The sequence below is a fragment of the Oncorhynchus mykiss genome, chromosome 20 (assembly GCF_057628025.1).
Source record: "Oncorhynchus mykiss isolate SJ-2025 chromosome 20, ASM5762802v1, whole genome shotgun sequence".
Taxonomy (NCBI): Eukaryota; Metazoa; Chordata; class Actinopteri; order Salmoniformes; family Salmonidae; genus Oncorhynchus; species Oncorhynchus mykiss.
In genome coordinates, this window is record NC_143041.1 from 27,030,699 (window position 1) to 27,055,404 (window position 24,706).

General features: G+C 42.3%; 3 protein-coding genes and 1 long non-coding RNA gene across 4 annotated transcripts; 2 read left to right on the top strand and 2 right to left on the bottom strand.

Annotated features, from left to right (window-relative positions):
• Positions 1 to 87: 87 nt before the first annotated feature.
• LOC149974514 (uncharacterized) lies at positions 88 to 2,395 on the bottom strand. Its single transcript, XR_016489451.1, has 3 exons — positions 505 to 2,395; positions 340 to 414; positions 88 to 237 (listed from the first exon to the last, which is right to left on the bottom strand). It is a non-coding gene; the product is annotated as an uncharacterized LOC149974514 (long non-coding RNA).
• Positions 2,135 to 5,171, top strand: pgp (phosphoglycolate phosphatase). Its single transcript, XM_021576135.3, has 2 exons — positions 2,135 to 3,393; positions 3,703 to 5,171. The coding sequence occupies exons 1-2, from the start codon at positions 2,799 to 2,801 to the stop codon at positions 4,026 to 4,028; spliced, it is 921 nt and encodes a 306-aa protein (XP_021431810.1). The 5' UTR covers positions 2,135 to 2,798; the 3' UTR covers positions 4,029 to 5,171.
• A 280-nt stretch (positions 5,172 to 5,451) lies between these two features.
• On the top strand, positions 5,452 to 10,133 carry LOC149974515 (BRICHOS domain-containing protein 5-like). The gene is made up of 6 exons (XM_090212767.1): positions 5,452 to 5,662; positions 6,285 to 6,416; positions 6,626 to 6,766; positions 6,944 to 7,051; positions 8,719 to 8,863; positions 9,605 to 10,133. Exons 1-6 carry the CDS (start codon positions 5,606 to 5,608, stop codon positions 9,697 to 9,699), a joined length of 678 nt encoding a protein of 225 aa, XP_090068893.1. The 5' UTR covers positions 5,452 to 5,605; the 3' UTR covers positions 9,700 to 10,133.
• Positions 10,134 to 10,265: 132 nt separating this feature from the next.
• Positions 10,266 to 18,868, bottom strand: LOC110499175 (MTOR associated protein, LST8 homolog (S. cerevisiae)). The gene is made up of 9 exons (XM_021576134.3): positions 18,501 to 18,868; positions 17,845 to 18,001; positions 17,506 to 17,557; positions 17,255 to 17,417; positions 17,083 to 17,158; positions 14,062 to 14,214; positions 11,519 to 11,643; positions 11,224 to 11,387; positions 10,266 to 10,796 (listed from the first exon to the last, which is right to left on the bottom strand). The coding sequence occupies exons 2-9, from the start codon at positions 17,977 to 17,979 to the stop codon at positions 10,678 to 10,680; spliced, it is 987 nt and encodes a 328-aa protein (XP_021431809.1). The 5' UTR covers positions 17,980 to 18,001; positions 18,501 to 18,868; the 3' UTR covers positions 10,266 to 10,677.
• Between the last annotated feature and the right edge of the window lie 5,838 nt (positions 18,869 to 24,706).

The following is a 24,706-nucleotide window of genomic DNA, read 5'->3' on the forward strand; positions in this document are numbered from 1 at the left end:
TCTTGAGACGTTTTATTAGTTCTAAATCCTAATCACTCACTCCAGAACTCATGCACATCCATAGCACAAATTGACCTGCACACCAAATCAAAGTAATCTAGATTTATTGACAAATAACAGAGGCAGAAGCAACAAAATAACTTGGTAAATGTGTTATAGGGCTCCAAACTATCTTCAAGTCTTTACAGCCAGATTGTCATCTCTTGTTTGGGGATCTCAGAGCTTCTATTGCTTAATCTGCTGGAAAGTATGTAGTTATGTATCATAAATACAGCAACATCAATAACAATACTGCCTCTACCCTGCTATTTTCTTGTAACTTAATTCTGAATAGCTCACCTGAAGCAGAAAGCCCTACCATCCACGAGGGCTTAATGTTTGACACCAGATAGGAAGTTGTATTCTATGTCCAGTCTGAAAATAGAATGAGTCAGTTAAGCACTGTTCTCATGGAAAGAAATTAACATAACGTGTCTTGTTCATTTTTGGATGCACTGCTCTCACTTGTATTTGCTGGGTGACCGCTTCCCTTGATTGAGTCGGAGTTGTTGACATGTATTCCATCCTTATATCCTGACAAAAGAGAAATAGGCCATGTTCATTACACCATAACTATTAAAGCACATGTAAAAGCAAAAAGCAGATACAAGCATCCATTCATAATTTACCTCATCAGCATACCCATGAATAGAGGTTAGCACTCAGATAAATCCAGTCTACTCTGCAGCATGTGAGGTTGATCAACAAAACAAAAAAAATCTAATCCACCAGCTATTTGGGCATTTTTTCATGTAACATTTAGATGTATTCTCTATTAAATAAAACTGCACAGAAAAGACAACTGCAGTCAGCTGTTGGAGTAGATCAGCTTTGACTCAACATGTCTTGAAACATCTGTATATAATCAGATGGTGATGGCTGAGCTATCACCGAGGTTGAGACATTTGACATGATCCCTTCTCCTTTTTCTGATCCCGCATGGACTTAATGGGCAACTGAAAAAAAAAGTAACAACATGCCTTTCAGAGATATAACTAGCTAGCTACATCATTTTTTTACTATAATTGTTATTTATTTATTTCACCTTTATTTAACCAGGTAGGCAAGTTGAGAACAAGTTCTCATTTACAATTGCGACCTGGCCAAGATAAAGCAAAGCAGTTCGACACATACAACGACACAGAGTTACACATGGAGTAAAACAAACATACAGTCAATAATACAGTATAAACAAGTCTATATACGATGTGAGCAAATGAGGTGAGATAAGGGAGGTAAAGGCAAAAAGGCCATGGTGGCAAAGTAAATACAATATAGCAAGTAAAACACTGGAATGGTAGATTTGCAATGGGAGAATGTGCAAAGTAGAAATTAAAATAATGGGGTGCAAAGGAGCAAAATAAATAAATAAATAAAATACAGTAGGGAAAGAGGTAGTTGTTTGGGCTAAATTATAGGTGGGCTATGTACAGGTGCAGTAATCTGTGAGCTGCTCTGACAATTGGTGCTTAAAGCTAGTGAGGGAGATAAGTGTTTCCAGTTTCAGAGATTTTTGTAGTTCGTTCCAGTCATTGGCAGCAGAGAACTGGAAGGAGAGGCGGCCAAAGAAATAATTGGTTTTGGGGGTGACTAGAGAGATATACCTGCTGGAGCGTGTGCTACAGCGTGTGCTACAGGGTCCGTTATGCTAGCTAATGACAGTTGTTAGCTACTAGATAGCTAACCAGAGTCTGCATAATATAAAACAATATGTCATTAACATATTTCTTCATATGGACTAAATATTGTTTGGGCTAAACATACATTACATATTAAAATACTTTTGTAAAAGTTTGTAAATCCTCCAGGTCGTTTGTGAGTCTTGCATCATCTGTCAGTTGACTGAAGAATGATCTGCGAATTTGAAATGTTCAACATTCCAAAATAAAATGTCTCAAGACATAACACTATTTTGCGTCCCAGAGCTGATGGGGGAGTATGAAGTTGATCCGCAAGGAACCTAGGTGGTGTGTTCGTAAATTGCCCTGTTGGTGTTTGTAAATTCAGAGCGTTGATCTCTCGGAGCGTTCAGAGCCACATTGGACGCTCTGACGGAGGAGTAGTGTTGATCCGAGCGTTCTGACCTCACAACGGCAGTCAAGCACCCAGCTAACTGGCTGACGGTGGCTAGTTGGCTAGCTGCTTCCAGACACAAATGAGAGAACACCTCACTTTGACCGTTTTACTCGCCCTAGCAGAGCTGGTTAGGCTGTTTTCATGTTATCCATATCGTTGACTGTAACTGTGCTGCTGGTAACAATTTAATTACGTTTTTTTCCCGACGTTTACTGACAATGGTCATATTCAACGTGTTGCACGTTTGTAAATGCATCCGTTATTCAGCACTCTTGCACACAGACGAGAGTGCTCTGAAATCGTACATAGCCAAAGTTAATTTACGAACGCACCCTTAACCTGTATATATTGAGCCTAGCAAGGAACCCGGAAGAGGGCACATGGATGCTCCTGTCACTTTAAACCGGTGCGGAAGTGTGTTACAGTACGGTTTTGATGCAATGATATAAGGTCAGGAAACTTCGCAATAAATCGTTATTGAAGACACCAAATGATTCAACTGCAAGATCAAACGAAATAGTACTCGTGCTTAATTTTAATGTCATATTTCTTCGGGGAGATTGTTCTCGTACATTTTTCGCTAAACGTCGTGGCTAGTCTGCAAGAAAGTGGTAGCATACAGTAGCTAGCCAGTTATTTTTGGACACTGACTGATCGAGGAACAAAACGCACACGTTTTCCCAATGGCTGTGTCAAAATGCACCCGGCTGAACGGTCCCTTAATAAAGCAAATGTTAGATTCTGTGGACAGTGTCCTCTTCGACTGTGATGGTGTCATCTGGCGAGGGGATCAGGCAATCCCTGGCGCCCCTGACGTTATCAACCTGCTCAAGAAGAATGGAAAGAAAGTGTTTTTCGTCACCAACAACAGCACTAAAACTAGAAAGATGTATGCAGACAAAATGGCATTGATGGGATTCAACGCAACTGAAGATGAAGTGTTTGGAACGGCGTACTGCTCTGCAATGTACCTAAAACATGTCTCCAGACTACAGGGCAAAGTGTATCTCATAGGAAGCAATGCAATGAGGAAGGAACTAGAAAAGGTTGGGATCCAGCAGACAGGTGTGGGGCCTGATCCGATATCAGGTGTCCAGATCGATTGGGCAAATGTGCCCCTGGACCCTGAGGTGAAGGCTGTGGTTGTTGGGTTTGATGAGCACTTCAGTTACATGAAACTGAACAGAGCCCTACAGTACCTCAACAACCCTGACTGTCTACTGGTGGGAACCAACACTGACACCAGACTGCCCCTGGAAGGAGGCAAAGCTGTCCCAGGTAAGTAGGATGTTGGCTGTGCAGAGACAACAGCTGGAGTATTAACCAACAAGACTGTGGTTACCGTACACATGGAGTGCACACCATCTGTGCCATAACGGGCCAGACCTCTGTGGCATAGTCCGTAGTGCTTACATACAGGGAGGCTACATGTGGTGTGTTAATGATCTTTAGTAGCTTACAGCGAGCCAGTGTGATGCGATAACATGAGGGGTTTTCCACTGCCCCAAGTCAGATCTTTCATCTCTTACTGTATGTTTAAGCATGTGTCAACAACACTAAATGTCTTCCCCTCTCTGTCTCCACCAGGGACTGGCTGCATCCTGAAGGCTGTGGAGACCGCAGCCCAGCGCCAGGCCCAGACGGTGGGAAAGCCCAACCACTTCATGTACGACTGTGTGGCCAGCCAGTTCGGCCTGGACCGCACCCGCTGCCTCATGGTGGGGGACCGGTTGGACACGGACATCCTGCTGGGGTCCAACTGTGGCCTGAAGACCCTGCTGACCCTGACCGGGGTGTCCACTGTGGCCGACGCTGAGGCCCATCAGGAGAGTGGCTGTCCAAAACGCCTTGGCATGGTGCCTGACTACTACGTAGAGAGTATTGCAGAACTCCTGCCTGCTCTACAAGGATAACCAGTAAAAAGAAAAATAGGTTTTTATCTCAATGAGACTTTAGCCTTGATAGATGATAATTAGATTAATATTGACTAATTATAAAGGACCGTTAAGGACTGTGTGCGTCTGAAAACCCAGGCTTGTTTCCGGATTACGGATGTGAAAATTCAGGAAGGTACAGAGAGTTAATCAACTGCTTCGATTATACTAAGACTGCAACAAAACAAACCTATATTAAAGTTATTTTAACTACAGTATGCTATGGCTGAATATGTATATTCAAGATATACAGCCGGTGTAGCCGACTCCTCATGGAGAGCTACTGGGTGTGCAAGCCTTTGTTCCAGCCCTGCTGTAATGCACCACATAGATTCAGCAGCAAAAAAAGGAAACGAATAGTAGGGCTGGAACAAAAGCCTGCCCAGCACACCCAGTAGCTCTCCAGGACGAGGGTAAGCCACTCCTGATTTCCAGTGTTGATAAATGGATTTCAATATTTTTTTTCAAAAGAGTTGTTCAGGAAATGGTAGTTAAGTATGTGCTGTGTGTTTGGGTGAAAAAGAAGGGCTATGCAAGGCCTGTGTTCTTTGCTCAATATCCCTCTGTAGCAATGATCTCAAACACAGTCGGAGGAAATGTGTACACACTCCTTTTGGGTATTTCCCTCATCTGTGTGCATACATTTAAAATCACGTCACTCAATATTTATCTAAAGCAGAGAGCTATGCGGAAATACAGTAAACTGGAGTGCACTGACAATTCATCAGGAATTATATATCTTATGTTGTCCACTCTCATTCACTGTACCAATGCTGTGTTTATTGCCATTTACATTACCCATTCACATGAGGAAGTATACATAAACTGGGTTATACTCTTATTGTATCCTGATGTATTGTAAATGTAAAAATAGAACTACCTTTTGTTCCCATTCAATTAGAAGGTTAGGGGTTTGCACAATAATCAATGATCTTGTTAAGTGTGTTTTAATGTAACATAATGTCAGTCTTCTTAGTAACTAAGGGTCTATAATACGTTAGATTGTCTGTACTGCCAATACAATAATCAAACTACTGTATCATCCTCTGTCCTTGACAACAGTATTCACCTTGACTCAAGTCAATCAAACACTGATAAAAAATAAACATACCTTTTCCAAAATTAAAGGCTTCCCTGTGGATTGTGTCAACTTCAACACAGCGGGCTGTGCTGGACCCTGGTGTTATTAACACAGAAGCTCTTAAAGTCACCTTGGCCTTTCATCGACTGGACGGTCCTTCAGTCCATTCCTCATATCACCCTGCCATGGCCGATGACCGAGCCTGTCCACAGAGGTGAGTTTGTCTCACCCCTTTGTCCATTGTCTAAGGTGAGGGTAGCCGGCCAAAGGGTTTGGACTGTCACGTGTGTGTCTGTGTGAGGGGGAGGTAGGCGAGGAGAAGGGGAGAGAGGTCTACAGAGAGCGAGAGAGAGAAGTTGGCCAGGTGTATCGCAGAGCGTCTCACTCGGTGCTGGTCATGACCGCAGCTCGATGCAGATAGGTGAGAGAAGAAGGGTGAAGTCGGAGTGAGAGAAGAGAAGTCACCGGACACAGGATGGTGAGGTGTTGGAAACGTTTAGAAACCACCGGGTTGGAGGATTCACAACGCATGGTAGGAGTGGGACTCATCTGTACCTTGCTCAGTGGTGGCTTAAATGATCTGTGGCAAAAGTCAGATTTTTTTTTATTAGCCTCAATGGTTTTGTTGCTCTTGGAAAAGTTATTTTCATACAGATAGAAAGACTAAGTTGTGGTAATGTTATTTGTGCAACACTCACAGAGCAGGGTCCCCAACTGGCGGCTTTATTTGGCACCCCAAGTTTTCTGAGCAAAAAATACCAGGAAATCAGCTACAAGTGATTGAAATTTTGGAAATCTTTTCCCTAGTATTCCCAAGCATTATATAGAGAGAGACATGATTGTATACAAATGTAAGCAAGGTTTGAAATGATTGTTTTAGTTAAATATATCTGTTTGGGCTTGCGGTCAATTTGAAGTCTACAAATTATTTGTCATTATGTTCCGCTCCTCTGACTATTTGCTCAAGAAAAAAATCATCCCCCGGCTGAATCCAGTTGGTGATCACTGTCATAGGGTATAGTGTTCCATTCTATTTCAGTTTTAACAAACTTGTTGAAGTCAACAATGTTGTTGAATCCAGAAACAGTCAGACACTCACCCAGACAAGTGGCTATGTAGATTGTGATAAGCTGTTGTTGTGTATGTCTCCTCAGGACGAGGGTCCAACAGTGTCCTGCCAGTTCCCACACAAGGCATTCTGGGTGACCCTCAGTGCCACTCTCCTCCTGGTCATCATCGCCCTCGGCGTCAGGGGGCATCTATGGGTCAGACAGCCCGACGCACAGGTGGGAGACACAACTCTCACCTGATTCACCTGTCGGAACATGTTGCTTTGTATTTGGCATTAAAACTGCGAGGTGTTGTAGCCCAATCTAACGTAGATGCACACATGACTGTGGTTGATGTACAAAATATTCGCTCACACTTGTACAATCACAATGTTGATGATGAGTTTACACTGAGTAAACCTATCCCTCTACTGTGGTCCTCACAGGTTGTCAGAATCACAGTTCCGGATCTGACTGGAACCCTGATCAAACAATCAGCATTGGTGGACAAGCACAACGACCTGGTGACCTATTCTGTGACCTCACCGGCCAACCACACATACACCGTGCTCTTTGACGTCAAACATGTAAGAAGCAGACCTGTTCAAAGTGTATTGAACTGAGGCAAGCTGCAGTGCACCTTTCTGTTTCCTTATTCCACATTGTTGCATTGTAAAAGGCTGGTTGTCTAGAAACAGATTCCCATGCTAGAACTGAGCTTCAATGGGTGCTGAACTGACATTGTGTTATGTTTGTTTGTGCAGGGTTTGATATGTTACAAACCTATGAACCAGGAGAATTGCTACCTGAGTAAGATGGAGAAATCTGACTATGAAAACATGCAGTCCCTTCTCCAGCAGTCAATGCAAACGGTAAAGATGTTTCACCCTTCCAACATATAACAGTGTATGAAATATACTATTTTGGATTTCACTTTATATGAGCCTGTTACCATGCGAAGGAAATATGTCACATAGGGACTTATTGGCATGGCAACAACTAAAGAGTACGCAGAAACACCCTACTGTGTCAGCCGGCTCTCAGTTCAGGGTGCCCTGTTACCTTACACTGTTGCTAATGTGTGAGTTGGCAGTGGGGGTGGATAATTGTAAGTGACTCATAGCTTAGTGCCATCTCTGTCTCACTCCATGGCCAGCCAGACCCTATTGGACTTAGGAGTGTTGATTTTAGCATCCCTCTCCTCTCCCTGTCCAGAGAACGAGTGGGAGGTAATAGGCCGAACAAGGCCTTAAATGTTTATAGTGTAGTGTCTCTCCAGGACTGAATTCCTCAGGGCATCTGATCCTCCTAGAACTCTCTCTTCCCTGGATCCCCTTACAGGTTGGGACAGCAGTGAGGCTCAGATCTGCACAATGGCCACTCTGTCTGGGGACTACTGGGTTTGTTAAGGCTTCACTGGGCTGGAGAAAGTGGCGAGACAATGGTTGGTTAGTGAGGGAAGGGCCAGTCCTACAGTGGACATCTTTAATAAGGTGTGATTTTTTTGCTATGTTTGGTCAATGTCAATGGTCATTGCAGAATGGATGGGTTGCTTTTCTGCTGTGGTACTGTGTATCTACAGGGCGATGTCGATATCTACCAGTGTCCTTGCTGGGTATTTGTTAGTTATTTTATTTTGTGGCCCATTAGCGTTTTACTTTATGAGTCGATTACTTGCTCATATCAGATTGAATCATGGTTATCAGGGCCTAGGATAATTCATTTATTCACAAGAGCTGGTGTATGATTACTCATGTCATTAGTTAATTACCGGTTCATTACCCCACAGTTATGGGCCATTGTGCAGCTGGACTCATTCAATCATTAAGTGGTTGTACAGACTTAAGTTGCATATAAACTCAAAAGAGAAATATGCCACGTATGCCAAAATCCCAAGTGTTTTATCCTTTTCTCATGCTATCTGATAGAAACATAGTCGTTTGTGTTTGTATTTGAGTTCTGACTCTCACGGTATTAAGTATCTCGTAGAACTATACTTCAGCACGAGAACCACCCACTGATTGTGGTCATTAAGTGTCTGATTTAATGGATAGACTTCATCCACATAGAAAAGGCTGGGCCTTTCTGAGAGCAAAATATCTGTTCTGCAGCATAATGCTCTTTAGAGTGGAGGGAATCGGACTGTTAGAAGGCTCGCTCAGGCATAACGGTACTTTAAGTGGTCCCTATCGGACTCATCACCAGTGTAAATGGTGCAATTACTAAATGGCCATTGTGCCAAATGAGAGAGACCAGAGTTCAGCTGCAAATGATGCAGGGTTGAGTGTATAACCTGGCATAGACCACTGAAGTGATCTAATAGAGACACTGCTCTATAATGGCAGCTTGAGTTTCAGGTCTGCCAAAGCACACTGTTCTATCCTTATATATAATCTTAATTGACACAACTTGTATTTGTTGTTAGTAAAAACACTGAGGTGACCTCACAAGCAGTGCAATCATAATTCCTCTTTTGCTGTCCCTTTAGCTTGCTCTCATCATTCATAATCCAGAGAAAAATGTGTTCCTCTTCTGCCAGGAGGTGTTGTTGGGGAATGAGACCCAGAGACAGACAGAGTTCCTGGGGGTTATGGGGGGCAGTCAGGTTGATGTGTCCACCCTGGAGGAGCCTCTACAGGCCCTGTGTCGACACAGCTCCATCCACTGGACCAGGAGACAAGACGGTGAGTACCCTTCTTCACATTTATAGCTACATGCTAAATACACATTCACACAATGATGTACATGTATGCAACTGTGGACTGTTTTATTTTAAAGTGGGTCCAATTTTATATTCAATTCTGGGATAAATCGTCATATTTCATACAAAGGAAAGACCAGGGGCTCTTATGTAAAACAAGTTCCTCAGACTGAGGGGGGGCTTGCTCCCTGTGTCTTTGTGTTGGCAGCTCTTTCCAGAATAGGGCAGAGTGAGAAACATAATCCTAAACTACTGTGCTGTGTGACCTTTGCAGCGTCGCAGCAGTAAACTTAGACTGTTACTCAAGTAGTATTTTACTGGGTGACTTTTACTTGACATTTTCTAGTAAGTCATCTTTACTTTTACTCAAGTATGACAATTGAGTACTTTTTTCATCACTGCAAAACCCCAAAGTATGCAAGCCAACTACCATCTGTTAATTATACATTATTTCCAGTTTTACTCACTTGGGGATTCAGAGTAGCCATCAGTGCTCTCTGCTATAGTAAGGGTTAGATATTGCACTAGTGATCTTCCTGCTACAGTTAGTTAGCATAATGCTAAACTGAAGTGCTGTGTGACCTTTGCAGTGTGCCAGAAGTAAATAAGAAGCACAACCTTTAGGCTGAACTCACTGCTATTTTTACTTTACACCACTTGGGTTTTGTTGGTCTTCGCTACCAAACTGCCTGTTTAGTAACAAACCCTCTCTCTCTCTCTGAAGGTCCAGGTAAACAGCGTCTGGTCTACTTCTGTATTGACATCTGCTTCCCTAGTAACATCTGTGTGTCTGTCTGCTTCTACTACCTGCCGGAGTGACCTGCCATCATCCACTGTCAGGCAGCACATACCAACGCTGATCAGGGAAACAAAGTGATCCTTCTCATCCCTGCTAAGTCGCCGGCTGCAACAAAAAAAAAACCTATTTGAATACAACCGGGGAACAGCAGCCAGCTTTGACTCAATACTGCAGATACCTTAGTCCCTTCTAAGCTTTCGCCCCAGTCCTTTCCATTCCGAGGGAAGGAAACAAGCTGTCAAGTTTATCTGCAGACTCCCCTCGTCACCCTCCCTTCATGTTTAATACCTTCCCTTGTGGCAGTTTTGGAGAGTATAAGAGTCCGTTTTTTTTGTGCTTGTTATTTCCTGTACTGCAACCCACAGCAGATGAGTAATTGTGTGTGTAACAATTCCTGTTTATTGGATTGTGTTAAAATTACTTGATCCCTTCAATAAAGAACAGTTGTGTAAAATACAGATTGTCTCTTTTACTATAGAGAAGGGAAATAGAATCTTTCCAACACTTCAGACTAAAAAACAAAGCCTTTGTGGTAGTTCCTGTTATGATGTATTAAACAGAGAATCAAGACAAAAGCACCACAGAGTAAATGTTACACACCAGTTAGTCTTTACTGGAATTCATCATATCCTGTACAGTCACACATTGGGACTCAGTCCACATTACAGATATCCATCAGTTTTTCAAAGACCTCACATTTGAGACTTTTCACCTTTGATTAAGCTATTGAACCCAAATACATGAATCTAGCTATGGCCCAGAGTTTTTCATGGTAAGTGAACTCCTCGCCCAAGCTATAAGACACAAACAAGCCCATAGACCTCCTTGTATCCCCAATCTGTCAAAATGTGGTCCTTATGAGAAATATAAAAACAAACTCTCTTATCCTGATAAATCAAAAGCTTTTGTGGAAGCAGACAGACGGGTGTGTGGATATAGATATATATACAGTCACAGAGCTTCGCTGTAGTGTAGCTCCTTCTCATCCACTGGTCTCCTCAGCCCAGCACGCTGTCGTTAAAGGCCAGACACACCACAGCTTTCTGATGGCCGCTGTACTCCCTCTTGATCTCACCAGTCTCCACACACCACAGCCGTGCCAGGTTGTCAGAGGAGGCTGGAAGGAAATTCATCACATTTACTGATTGATCCGTTGGAGCACAAGTCAGAACTGCCCAAAAGTGAGTTAACTAATGAGTTTGAGGCTCCATGCCGTCGCGGCTCAGGATTAATCATCACAATCTAGCCACACTAGAAAGGACGGAAGTCAGTCACTTTCCAACAGCAAAAACTATCCCTTACCCTAGATCAGGGCTCTCCAACCCTGTTCCTGGAGAGCTACCCTCCTGTAAGTTGATGCTCAAACCCCAGTTGTAACTAAACTGATCAGCTTATCAACCAGCTAATTGTTAGAATCGGGTGCGCTAGATTAGGGTTGGAGTGAAAACCTACAGGAACAGAGCTAGATAAAGTGTAAATACACATGAATCATTTAGTTGTTATCGTGCATAATAAAACACACTGGGAAGAAATATAACACTGACCTGTGACAATGTACTGTGAGTCTCCAGAGAAGGCACAGTCCCACATCCAACCTCGGGACGTCTCTCCAGGGTTATTACTCTTGATGCTCAGCTCCGTCATCAGAGAGAAGTTAGATGTTCTCCAGATCTTACACGTCTGGTCCGCCGAGCAGGTCGCCAGCAGACTGTGGAGAAAAGACACAGTTAAGTCACATATACAGTAACTATACAAGACATGCAATCAAAGCCTCCTACTTCTAAATAGTTCATGCTGGATTATGCACACATTCCTTAAAAAAGTGTGTGGTGTACTCACGTGGAATCAGGACTAAATTTGCAGCGGAGGGAGTAGCGCTTATGAGCGGGGATCTTGGTTTTGGGGATGAGCTGTGTCACCTCGTCACCCATCCCTCCTGCTAGGTTCCACACGTAACAGTTTCCCTGTGAGAGATGGACAGTGATCACAATTTAAACTCAAATTAGCACTTTTTTTATTGGTAAATTATTCTGAACAAAAATATAAACGTAACATGTAAAGTGTTGGTCCCATGTTTCATGCGCTGAAATAAAAAAAGATTCCAGAAATGTTCCATACGCACAAAAAGCTTATTTCTCTCAAATGTTGTGCACAAATTTGTTTACATCCCTGTTAGTGAGCATTTCTCGTTTGCCAAGATAATCCATCCACCTGACAGGTGTGGCATATCAAGAAGCTGATTAAAAACTCTACAGCATCTGTGTCCCCCCTGCGGGATGGTTGAGCTAACGTGCGCTAATGTGTTTAGCATGAGGTTGTAAGTAACAAGAACATAGACATATCTGATATGGGCAGAAAGCTAAAATTTGTGTTAATCTAACTGCACTGTCCAATTTACAGTAGCTGTTACAGTGAAATAATACCATGCTATTGTTTGAGTGTGCATAGTTATGAACTTTAAAATGCATTAATAAACCAATTAGGCACATTTGGGCAGTCTTGATACAACATTTTGAACGGAAATGCAATTGTTTATTGGATCAGTCAATACAACTTTGCACATACACCGCTGCCATCTAGTAGCCTAAATCTAAATTGCACCTAGATTACTAAGTCATATATTGGCCTCTCTCTTGCATTTCAAAGATGGAAGAAAAATACGAGCTAACAGATTTAATGTGTTATATTCTCCTACATTAATTTCACATTTCTACAAACTTCAAAGTGTTTCCTTTCACATGGTATCAAAAATATGCATATCCTTGACTTAGGTCCTGAGCTACAGGCAGTTAGATTTGGGTCCGATCCTTATTAAACAGCATGATCATTACACAGATGCACATTGTGCTGAGGACAATAAAAGGCCACTCTAAAATGTGCAGTTATGTCACACAACGCCACAAATTGGCATGCTGACTGCAGGAATGTCCACCGGAGCCGTTGCCAGAGAATTTTATATTAATTTCTCTACCATAAGCCGCCAAAGTCCAAAGTAATTTTAGAAAATGTGGCAGTATGTCCGAATGGCCTCACAACCGCAGACCACGTGTAACCACCTGCAGGATTGTCTGAGACCAGCCACCCAGACAGCTGATGAAACTGAGGAGTATTTTGGTCTGTAATAAAGCCCATGTGAGGAAAAATGTATTCCGATTGGCTGGGCCTGGCTCCCCAGTGGGTGGGCCTATGCCTTCCCAGGCCCATTCATGTCTGTGCCCCTACCCAGTCAAGTGAAATCCATAGATTAGGGCCTAATTTATTTATTTCAATTAACTGATTTCCTTCTATGAACTGTAACTCAGTAAAATCTTTGAAATTGTTGCATTTATATTTTTGTTCAGTATAGTTTAGCAGCCAGCTATCTAAACTTATCATGGTCGAAATGTTTAGAATTGTACAAAATTAGCTCTAAAACAGCTCATTTCCTCTCTGACCAATTGCAAAATTAGTAGAATTGAATGAAATGAGTTAGAAAATGGCTAAATCTTCTCTCAGCCCCATGGCAAAATTAGTAGAATTGAATGAAATGAGTTAGAAAATGGCTAAATCTTCTCTCAGCCCCATGGCAAAATGTGTAGAATTGAATGAAATTAGTTAGAAAATGGCTAAATCTTCTCTCAGCCCCATGGCAAAATGTGTAGAATTGAATGAAATTAGTTAGAAAATGGCTAAATCTTCTCTCAGCCCCATGGCAAAATGTGTAGAATTGAATGAAATGAGTTAGAAAATGGCTAAATCTTCTCAGCCCCATGGCAAAATGTGTAGAATTGCAGCAAACGTGCTTTAAAACATTTGCTCTACACCCCATGGAAAAATGTGTCGTATTAGACTAAATTAACTCTAAAACAGGGATGGGCAACCGGCCATTCTTGAAGGCCCTCAGTAGGGGTTTCAACTTACTGTTTCGAGTTAGAATAGAGACTACAGAAAGTGACATTTCAAAAATGTGCCTCTTGTTATGTCAGTCAGGTAACTTTTTTAGATAGCTTAGCGCCCAGCTAGCTTGGCAATCTAAACTTGTTATCAATGTCGAATTACCGGCTGGGGGCCCCCCGTTGATTTGGTTATGGAGTCTCACTCAGATATAATATACTTTGATTTGTTTAAAAAAAAATGGTTACTACATGATTCCATGTGTTATTTCATAGTTCTGATGTCTTCACTATTATTCTACAATGTAGAAAATAGTCAAGATAAAGAAAAACCCTTGAATGAGTAGGTGTGTCCAAACTTTTGACTGGCACTATAGTTGCACAGACCCGTGAGAAACTGTGGCACCTCATGACGAGTTCAGATGTTTTCTGTCCCCAACCCCATCAAAGTTGCCCATCCCTGTACTAGAGTGTCCAGTATAACAAAATTATATTTTTAAGCATACTGACCGAGCTATTGACTGCTGCCATGTAGCTGGCGTCTGGGTCAATGTGGACTGAGTTGATGGACACTTCTGGTTCAGGAATAAGCTGCTCGTTGTGATCGGTCTTCAGATCCCAGATATGGATCACACCGCTCTGGTCCCCCACGATCAATTCAGCCTGGAAAATACACAAGCCTGATTGAGAATCAATTAGATACAATAAGCAGAATTTTAAAAAAAGGGTCAATATGCAGTTGCTACATACATTTTTGGACTTATAAATGAATTATATGTACCCATGAGCTAAGTTCAACTTCCATACCCCATCAAAACCCCAAATAAGCTCGTTTTACTATGTCTGTAAACAAAGTAAATGTAAACAAACACTGTAGACCATCAGAACATGGCTAAAACTATAATTGTGTTATCATGGATAGTCAGTCCTTGCATTCATAGCTCTGTCCATGAATTTGAGAGTGGTTACATTTCTCCAGCCCAATCCCTCAGCTATTTACCGAAACAGTGGCAGGGACCAGCTGGCTGGATTATTTACGGACATATTCAATCTCTCCCTATCCCAGTCTGCTGTTCCCATTTGCTTCAAGACGTCCATCATTGTTCCTGTATCCAGGAAAGCAAAGGTAACTGAACTAAATGACTATCGCCTCATAGCACTCACTACTGTCATCATGAAGTGCTTTGAGAGGCTAGTTAAGGATCATATCACCTCTACCTTACATCCTAGACCCACTTCAATTTGCCTACCGCCCCAATAGATCCACAGACGATGCAATCGCCATCGCACTGCACACTGCCCTATCCCATCTGGACAAAAGGAATACATATATAATAATCCTGTTCATTGACTACAGCTCAGCCTTCAACACCATAGTGCCCTCCAAGCTCATCATTAAGCTCGAGGCCCTAAGTCTGAACTGTGCAACTGGATCCTGGACTTCCTGATGGGCCGCCCCCAGGTGGTGAAGGTAGTAAACAACACCTGCACTTCGCGGATCCTCAACACAGGGACCCCACAAGGGTGCATGCTCAGCCCCCTCCTGTACTCCCTGTTCACCCATGACCGAGTGACCACGCACTCCAACATCAAGTTCAGAAGACACAACAGTAGTAGACCTGATTACAGACAATGACAAGACAGCCTACAGGGAGGAGGTGAGTTCCCTGGCGGAGTGGTGCCAGGAAAAAAACATCAACATCAACAAAACGAAGGAGCTGATTGTGGACTTCAGGATACAGCAGAAGGAGCACACTCATCTACATCGAAGGGACCGCAGAGGAGAAGGTGAAAAGCTTCAAGTCCCTCAGCGTACACATGACTGACAAACTGAAATGGTCCACACAGACAGTGTGGGGTACAAGGCGTAATAGCGCCTCTTTAACCTAAGGAGACTGAAGAAATTCGGATTGGCCCCTAAGACCCTCAAACTTCCCAACGCAACATCGGGGGCACTGTCTGCCCTCCAGGACACCTACAGCACCCAATGTCACAGGAAGGCCAAAAAGAACATCAAGTACATCAACCACCCGAGGCACAGCCTGTTCACCCCGCTATCATCCAGAAGGTGAGGTCATTGCAGGTACATCAAAGCTGGCACCGAGAGACTGAAAAACAGCTTCTATCTCAAGGCCATGCGACTGTTAAATAGCCATCACTCGCCAGCTACCACCCCGTTACTCAGCCCTGCACCTTAGAGGCTGCTGTCCTATATACATAGACTTGGAATCACTGGCCACTTTAATAATGGAACACTAGTCACTTTAATAATGTTTACATACTGCTTTATTCTACTGTATTATAGTCAATGCCACTCCGTCATTGCTCGTCCTAATATTTATGTATCTTTTTTACATTTTACCCCCTTTTTCGTGGTATCCATTTGTTAGTAGTTACTATCTTGTCTCATCGCTACAACTCCCGTATGGGCTCGGGAGAGACGAAGGACGAGAGCCATCCGTCCTCCGAAACACAACCCAACCAAGCCGCACTGCTTCTTAACACAGCGCGCATCCAACCCGGAAGCCAGCTGCACCAATGTGTCAGAGGAAACACTGTGCACCTAGCGACCTGGTCAGCGTGTACTGCGCCCGGCCCGCCACAGGAGTCGCTAGTGCGCGATGAGACAAGGATATCCCTACCGGCCAAACCCTCCCTAACCCGGACGACGCTAGGCCAATTATGCGTCGCCCCATGGACCTCCCGGGCGCGGCTAGCTGCGACAGAGCCTGGGCCCGAACCCAGAGTCTCTGGTGGCACAGCTAGCACTGCGATGCAGTACCTTAGACCACTGCATCACCCGGGAGGCCTAATATTTATGTTTCTTAATTCCATTATTTTAGATGTGTGTATTGTTATATACTACAGCACTGTTGGAGATAAGAACACAAGCATTTCGCTACACCCGCAATAATATCACTATGTGACCAATAACGTTTGATTTGAGTACGCTTTGTTTTTGTTTAAACTGCTGATTGCCGCTTTAAAGAAGGCAAGGATTAACCTAGGCGTTTATCAACAGTTACAGTACAACCGCAGAGTTTCTGAACTCAGAGGCGCAACATTGCAAGACTTCCGGGAACACTTGCGAAACAAACCAGGCTGGGGTTTTAGAAGTCAATGTTGTTCATTTTCTCAAAATCTAATGGGGCAACCTAGATTTTAGCCAATGTCTTAAGTAATTGAACAGGTTACTACGCCAACCTCATGAAAGTGACAAACTGACATTTTGATTTTTGTCAAAACAACTTTTATATCGAAGGAGTGCCTTTGATTTGACGGCCTCCACATGCTCAGTTCGGCGCGAGACGACAGTTAGACCCAATGACGTGTTTCTACGCATGAGCCTCGCTAACCAACGTCGCTATGACATCGCCTACACGTGTGACCATAGATTTATTTTGGAGAAGCAGTTTTAGCCTACCTTCATACTGTATTGTCTTTGGTACAACTCAGACAGTACTGTATCAGTCACAGTGCTCCCTCTAGTGGTGGCATATTTCATTCATCGCTTTTGAGACACTGACTTACCTGGTTGGGATGAAGGCATACACAGTTGATGGGAGCATTGACCTGAAAGATCCTCTGACATTGCAGGTTCCTTGACCTAGGACCAGAGCAATATATGTAGCTTGGTGAGAATTCCATAGCAGGCAGGCAGAAACACAGCAGGAAGCGACAGTCGCCATATTATCAAGAGTACCTCAGGTCCCAGATGCGAGCCATGCAGTCCTCTCCTCCTGTGTACATCCAGCGGCCGTCCTCATGGAAGCCCACTGACGTAATGTTCTTACTGACGCCATCATAGTTTATGACCGGGTTTGGGTTGTTGGAATTTAGATCATACATACGAATGTGTTGATAACCTTTGGAATAGAAGAAAAGATACACAGTCAAGTACCATGTTAATGATTATGATGAGTATGGGTGTGAATATCTTATTTCTGCACAAACCTGCAGCAGCAATCATACTTCTGTCGGGAGTAACTTCGAGGGAGTTCACTTGCTGAAAGTATTAGTTAAGAAAAGCATTAAAGGCAGCTAAGCTATAATGATTGTGCAATAACAGCCTTAAGATCAAAATACTATTTTTGTTTGAAAATATGTTATCAACATATTGTGCTCACTAGGGGATGTTGTTTATTTAAGAAAATATATCTAATCAAGGAGTTGGAGCCTTTCTAAGTTGCTACAACCAACAATGACATGGGATCTTGAAACGAAATAAAGGCAAAACTAGCAAGCAATGTCTCTCTTGATAGATTTGTGTGAAGCAGGCGAAGGTAAGGATACAGAGTCCTGGTGCTGGACTGTCCTGGTGCATATGCCGCTGTGGGCCTGCCAGAACCGCACTGTGTGGTCATATCCAGCGGTGGCTAGAATCACCGGGTCACTCCCCACTGTCCCCTGACCCTGGTTCACGTTCATGTTCGAGTGCTGTATGTTGTCACTGCAAAACGAGCCGTAAAACAGTGTAAAATATTAGAGGCATTGAAGAGCAATAATGTCAGTCAGTAATAATGCCAGTGAACAATAACTTTGTCACTGTTACTTAGCTATCAAGTTTTTCTGACAGCACATCAACAACTTGCCAGACGTAAGCCGAGCTAGCCTTTAGTAGCTCTGGTCCATGCGCATGATATGGTGTCAACCAGAGCTACATTTAGTGTTTCTCAAGCACAGTAGTAACCGTTTTACTTTGGTGAGTTTCTAGAATATATTCAAGTCAGTAATTTAAAAAATATTCAAAACTCTATGAAATAATCAATTTAACGTGCCAGAGAGCAAGGGCAACTCGTATTGTCATCGCGCGATGGACTAGAGCAAAGTTATCTAGCTATGCTAGCTAGTCGCCTTGTCTATTTAGTTTGTTAAACCATTTGGTGACATGGTTGACATGTAAACAAATCGTGTGCAAATGGCACTAGCTATGAAAAATATTATCTTACCTCCAAGATATGTAATATTTTAATGACAAAAGTGATGTGAAAGCTGTAAAGAGCCTTGGTTGTTTTTTTCCGGAAATACTGTAGGGCGTCTGACTAATAGTTCCCTCACTACAATAAGTACTTTACGCTAGGTTCCGGGATCAAATTATATTGTTTCCGATTAGCTTCTTCCTTGCTGGCTTATTACCACCGCCGACTGGCTTCATATACGAAAATGTGTCTGATAGCTAGGTAGCTCGATATCTTTGTTTATTTATTTTTTTAAAGTAACAATATAATATAGACAAAGGGTGCGTTCGTAAATTCAATCTGGAGTGCCAGAGTCCGCGTTTGTAAATTCAGAGCCACATTGGACGCTCTGACGGAGGAGTAGGGTTGATTCGAGCGTTCTGACCTCACAACGGCAGTCAAGCACCCAGCTAACTGGCTGATGGTGGCTAGTTGGCTAGCTGCTTCCAGACACAAATGAGAGAACACCTCACTTTGACCGTTTTACTCGCCCTAGCAGAGCTGGTTATGCTGTTTTCATGACATCCAGAGCGCCGGTGACTAACTGTGCTGCTGGCAACAATTTAAATGTTTTTTTTGCCGTCGTTTACCGACACAGGCCATATTCAACTGGTGTTAAGCATTCATAAATTCATCAGTTATTCTGCGCTCCGGCACGCTGGCAAGGGCTCTGAAATCGGAGTAGATGGCTAGAGCGAATTTACGAACGCATCCAAAATCAGGCAAGAATGCTTTACAAAAAAACACAAATATAAATAATTAACGAAGTATACTACCTGTATAGTGCTTTAAAAAGACACTACGGTATTCAAACGTTACAGCCTTAACCTAAAATCTGCTGTATTTTGGTAAATTAAAGGTCTATGGTATATAAACATAGCATAAGAGGTAATTGTCCATGACGAGATAATACAAAACATATACAGGAGAAAGCGTTTTGCTCAATGGCCACAAGGCAATATGCGTCACATTATGTGAAAAATGAAGATATCTGAATTTCCTTCCCTTGTGCACAGTTTTAGTCCTTTTTGTCCTTGACCACATCAGTGTACTCGGTGGGTTCCTCTCCAGGTTTCAGAAGTTTGCCAACATAGTCATACTTTTCTGTGAAAGGGAGGAAGAAGAAGTTCCTGAGAGACATTAGCTAGACACAACATCACAACCCTCCAAGGACATTGTAAATCACTTGAGTGGAGAATAGCCTTTGCTTAAAAAGACTCCATCTCATGTGTGGGTTTGAATTCACAGCACTACTCAATGTAATGACAGTCTGGGTTGAACTGAAAGTGTTAATTTGATGCAACATAGTGTTTACGCCATTATGTTCTAGTATGGTGCCATATTGAATATGCTGTATTCAAGAAGATGAATGAATGTGCAAGTAGAGATACTGAGGTGCAAAGGAGCAAAATAAATCAATAACAGTATGGTGATGAGGTAGTTGGATGGGCTATTTACAGATGGGCTGTGTACAGGTGCAGTGATCTGTGAGCTGCTCTGACAGCTGGTGCTTAAAGTTAGTGAGGGAGAAATGAGTCTCCAGCTTCAGTGATTTTTGCAGTTCGTTCCAGTCATTGGCAGCAGAGAACTGGAAGGAAAGGCAGCCAAATGAGGAATTGGCTTTGGGGGTGTCCAGTGAAATTTACCCGCTGGAGCGCGTGCTACAGGTGGGTGCTGCTATGGTGACCAGTGAGCTGAGAAGGCAGGGCTTTACCTAGCAAAGACTTATAGATGACCTGGAGCCAGTGTGTTTGGTGGCGAATATGAAGTGAGGGCCAGCCAACGAGAGCACACAGGTCGCAGTGGTGGGTAGTATATGGGGCTTTGGTGACAAAACGGATGGCACTGTGATAGACTTGCATCCATCCATGTATTCACCCCCTTTGCTCTGAAGCCCCTAAATAAGATCTGGTCCAACCAATTACCTTCAGAAATCACATAATTAGTTAAATCAATTCCACCTGTGTGCAATCTTCAGTGTCACATGATCTCAGTATATATACACACACCTTTTCTGAAAGGCCCAAGAGTCCGCAACACCACCAAGCCAACGGCACCATGAAAACCAAGGAGCTCTCCAAACAGGTCAGGGACAAAGTCATAGTTGAAGTGTACCTATGATGAAAATTACAGGCCTCTCTCATCTTTTTAAGTGGGAGAACTTGCACAATTGGTGGCTAACTAAATACCCCCCCCCCCCACTGTATATACATACATTGATTCTTGAAAAATCACACTCCATAAGAACCCAAAATATAAGCTTGTTTTTCTCTGGAAATGTAAACAAACACTGTGTAGCCTCATAACATGGTTAAAACAATAATTTGGTATGATGGATGTACTTGCATCCTTGTCAATTAATCGGAGAGTGGTTACATTTCTTCAGGCCCATCCCCCAGCTTTTGACCAAAACAGAGGTGGGGCAACTGTTTTGTTATTGTTTCATCTGTGGATTTGCCCTTTAAACAGCTGAATATTATCAAGATATCAAAGTGTCACTGACAAACTGTTAAACAATAGGCCTATAGCAAATGCAGCATATGGCATTCATTGTTTCACATGTAAATATCACTTTTTTTTTATAAAAGGTTAAATATATTAAATGCAGTATATATTAAATGCAGTAGTGCTCAAAGCATGCCATTCCATAAACAACAGAATAGGGCTGGCAAATAAGTTCTTAGTTTTGGGGTTATGCTCAGGTAAAACAATTTGGCTCATCTATACTTCCATAAGTCTTATTCTTGAAAATCAAGGGCTATAACATTTATTGGAATTTCTGGAATTCTGATAGACTTTGGTTTTCAAGGTAAATATATAATTTAATCGTATTATTATATGTAGAAGAAAGCGATGGGTTAGAAGCCTACATAACCAACCCATAAAGTAAAATGTAACATCCATACATGACCAGCTATATAAACTTTAACATTGATTTATCCTGCAATCCTGATTACAATTTTGAACAGGTAACGAGTAACTGTAACAGATTACATTTAGAAAGTAACCTACCCAAACCTGGCTAGATGTACATATTACCTCAATTACCTCAACTACCTTGTACCCCTGAACATTGACTTGGTACTGACTCCTGTATATAGCCTCATTATTGTTATTTTAATGTGTTACTATTTCCGATACATTTTTGATCTTATTTCCTTTGTTTTTTTACTCTGCATTATTGCGAAAGGACTCCTAAGTAAGCATTTCACAGTGAATTCTATACCTGTTGTATTCGGCGCATGTAATAAAATGTGATCATAAAATCATGATTGCAAAGTCTCAAATGTAGGATAATACTAATACAGTCATAGTTGTTACATACCAGGCACATCTCCAGACCTGTCATCCTCATCCAAAAGATTCAGAGACCTCGTTGGCATAGCTGAACAGAAGGCTGGCTTCCTTCGTATCTTATGTATCTCAAACATAATCACATTAAATACAGTATTAGGTACTGTATTAAATGAATAATGTGAACATTAAAATATGCTCTTAAAAAAACAATTATCTGCTGTTTCTCAATGCAGAAAAGGCACGTGTTGTAAACAGATATGATCAGTCCAGATGAAGTGATATCCTTACCCGGGTTGACAGTGATTATGGCTTTAGAATTGACTGTAGCTGTCATGCAGTTCCGGAAGCTGTCAAAACCAATCCTGGTATCCGAGATAAAGAGCACTTGGAAGTATAGAGAAAAGTCTAATTCAGTCCAAAACCTTTTAAACAAACACAAAAACTCACACATTTCCATTGAACAAGTAACAGAGAATAAGTGCCCACTGTATACCAACCTGTTTCTCTTGGTATCAGTCTAAACTAGCTGAATCGCCTCTCTGTCCCAGCCGTGTGATACAGAGGTTGTTATGGTTACTCAGGGGAGAGGATGGGGATATTGAAGAAGGGGTACAGTGGTACATCTTAGTTCCTATCATACTAAGGGAAAGGATGTGACAGAATCATCAAAAAGCTTCCCTTCCAGCCTCTGCCCTTTGTGTCCATCGGCTGTGGTGAAATACCTTGGCTCTGCAATCTAGAGGGCAGAAATAGTGGTTTGGAAAATATTTACAACACTTCTCTTTTTCTTGCTGAATGATCTATAATCTATCTTCATAGCGATATAATTGAATTGAATGTATAATCTCACTACAGTCTCCTACGCTGAACGTGTTAGACAGTCCATTGATGTATTCATCATTGCCCCACAAGGAGACATTCATTAAATAGTCTGGCGAGTCCTTGATTGTGAAGACAAAAGAGAATCTGTCAAAACCAGTGGCGATTTTAGCATGTAGGTCTTGCTGGGGGGAAAGTGCGATGCATGCCAGCAAACCACTACATAACACTAAACAATACATTCATTCTGCCCTAACAAGCAAAAAGGCAGTAACTGCTCATTTGGTCAAACAATTATTTTTGGCATTTTTTGCTACATTAAATACATGCTTAATCATGTGGACAAGTATCCTGCCTCTATTGTATTGTGTTTAGGAGAAAATGGGGGTCATGTTAGCAGTAACTGCATAAAGCTACTGTGAAACCAAGGTAAATAAAAGCAATTTTTCTCAGTTCCACGCTATGAGCAGTTACTGCCTTTTTGTTTGGTAGGACAGAATTGCACTAGAACGGTGACAAACGGTGCCCACAAAATGTTAGGGCCTACATAAAGCTGTCCCAACAGCAGTCCCAACATCTTACCACTGCTACACCTGGCTATCAGCAGAGTCTTGTAAGGTAGCGAAATAGTTCATTCAGCCTCATTTACTGCCTTTAAAAAAAACATAGCTGATATGGCTGACTTGCTTAAAGAAATGTGGTTTCTAACGACAATTGAGATGTTCAAACTCTGGCATAAGGGGACAACACGTGGATAAGAGCTAGGACAGACATAGTCAATATTACTATTTGTTTAGATCTTTTGAAATGTATAGCGTGTAACACCCTGATCTGTTTCATCTGTGCTTGTCTCCACCCCCTCCAGGTGTCAACCATCTTCCCCATTAACCCCTGGGTATTTAAACCTGTGTTTTGTGTCTGTCTGTGCCAGTTTGTCTTGAATGTTCCAAGTCAACCAGTGTGTTTTTCGCTTGTTCTATTCTCTTTTGCTAGTCATCCCGGTTTTGACCCTTGCATGTTTTCTGGACTCTGTACCCGCCTGCCTGACCATTCTGCCTGCCCTGACCTCAAGCCTGCCTGCCACGCTGTACCTCCTGGACTCTGAACCAGTTTTGACCTTTTGCCTGTCCACAACCATTCTCTTGCCTACTCTTGCCTAATAAATATCAAAGACTCAAACCATCTGTCTCCTGTATCTGCATCTTGGTCTCGCATTGTGCCCTTATATGCGACAGAATTCAGAACTGTGAGTCGTTCTTAGTGTTCTCCCTGTACACTAAGTCCAAACCATAGGATAAATAAAGGGGGCATATACGCAGACAATGAAAGCTCTTATAATATTATATGATTACATTTCACTAAAACAGGCCATAGGCTACTGTGCACCACCAAGTCAGAACAGTAGTTAAAATTAAGATGGTAAATATACCAAATTATTAGGGTGAGGCACATGGGCTACTAACATCTTACTACACAACATACACTTAGTATTACTTTCTTAGCTATAGTATACATATCTCCCTGGCATATTGCATCATTTATGCAGCAGCATACAATACATGTTTGGACTCACCTTGTTGTGCTGTGCTCACTTGAACAGGAAGGTGGCGCAGCGGTCCTTCCAGGCCAAATTATGTCATCAAAGTCTGACATTCTCTGGATTTATGGTGCTTTCAAAACAACTGGGAACTCGGAAAGAAAACAAGGTTGAATCATGATGACGTCATTGATCTTCAGGTTGTAGCTCTAGAAAGAGGCCGGATTTACATTCTGAGTTGGATGACCGTTCAAAGCTTATTTTCCCAGTCGTAGCTTGTTTATTCCCGACTTCCCAGTTGTCTTGAATTCACTGAAGTAAAGTTTAGAGTTTACAGTTGTTATGAGCGAGGCACAAATCATGCTTCATTGACAGCATGACCAACGTTGAATGTTTATCATTTTAAACTTGGAAAAGAGCCCCTTAATCTCAGATTTGGGACCACACAGCCACTGTCACTGATTCCTTCCAAACCACTCACTGTTGAATTTGCGATTTCCAACTTGTTGTGTAATGTTTATGTTGAATGGCCGATGAGTACCAA

Bases quoted from the DNA above. Each gene is read 5' to 3' on its own strand.
- pgp (XM_021576135.3), top strand. From the start codon at position 2,799: ATGGCTGTGTCAAAATGCACCCGGCTGAACGGTCCCTTAATAAAGCAA. The intron at 3,394-3,702 runs GTAAGTAGGATG...TGTCTCCACCAG, and splicing joins AGGAGGCAAAGCTGTCCCAG to GGACTGGCTGCATCCTGAAG.
- LOC149974515 (XM_090212767.1), top strand. From the start codon at position 5,606: ATGGTGAGGTGTTGGAAACGTTTAGAAACCACCGGGTTGGAGGATTCA. The intron at 6,767-6,943 runs GTAAGAAGCAGA...TTGTTTGTGCAG, and splicing joins TGCTCTTTGACGTCAAACAT to GGTTTGATATGTTACAAACC. The intron at 7,052-8,718 runs GTAAAGATGTTT...CTCTTCTGCCAG, and splicing joins TCCAGCAGTCAATGCAAACG to GAGGTGTTGTTGGGGAATGA.
- LOC110499175 (XM_021576134.3), bottom strand. From the start codon at position 17,979: ATGAACGTGAACCAGGGTCAGGGGACAGTGGGGAGTGACCCGGTGATT. The intron at 17,558-17,844 runs GTATCCTTACCT...TAATACTTTCAG, and splicing joins CAGTCCAGCACCAGGACTCT to CAAGTGAACTCCCTCGAAGT. The intron at 17,159-17,254 runs GTACTCTTGATA...CTCTGGTCCTAG, and splicing joins GCTCGCATCTGGGACCTGAG to GTCAAGGAACCTGCAATGTC.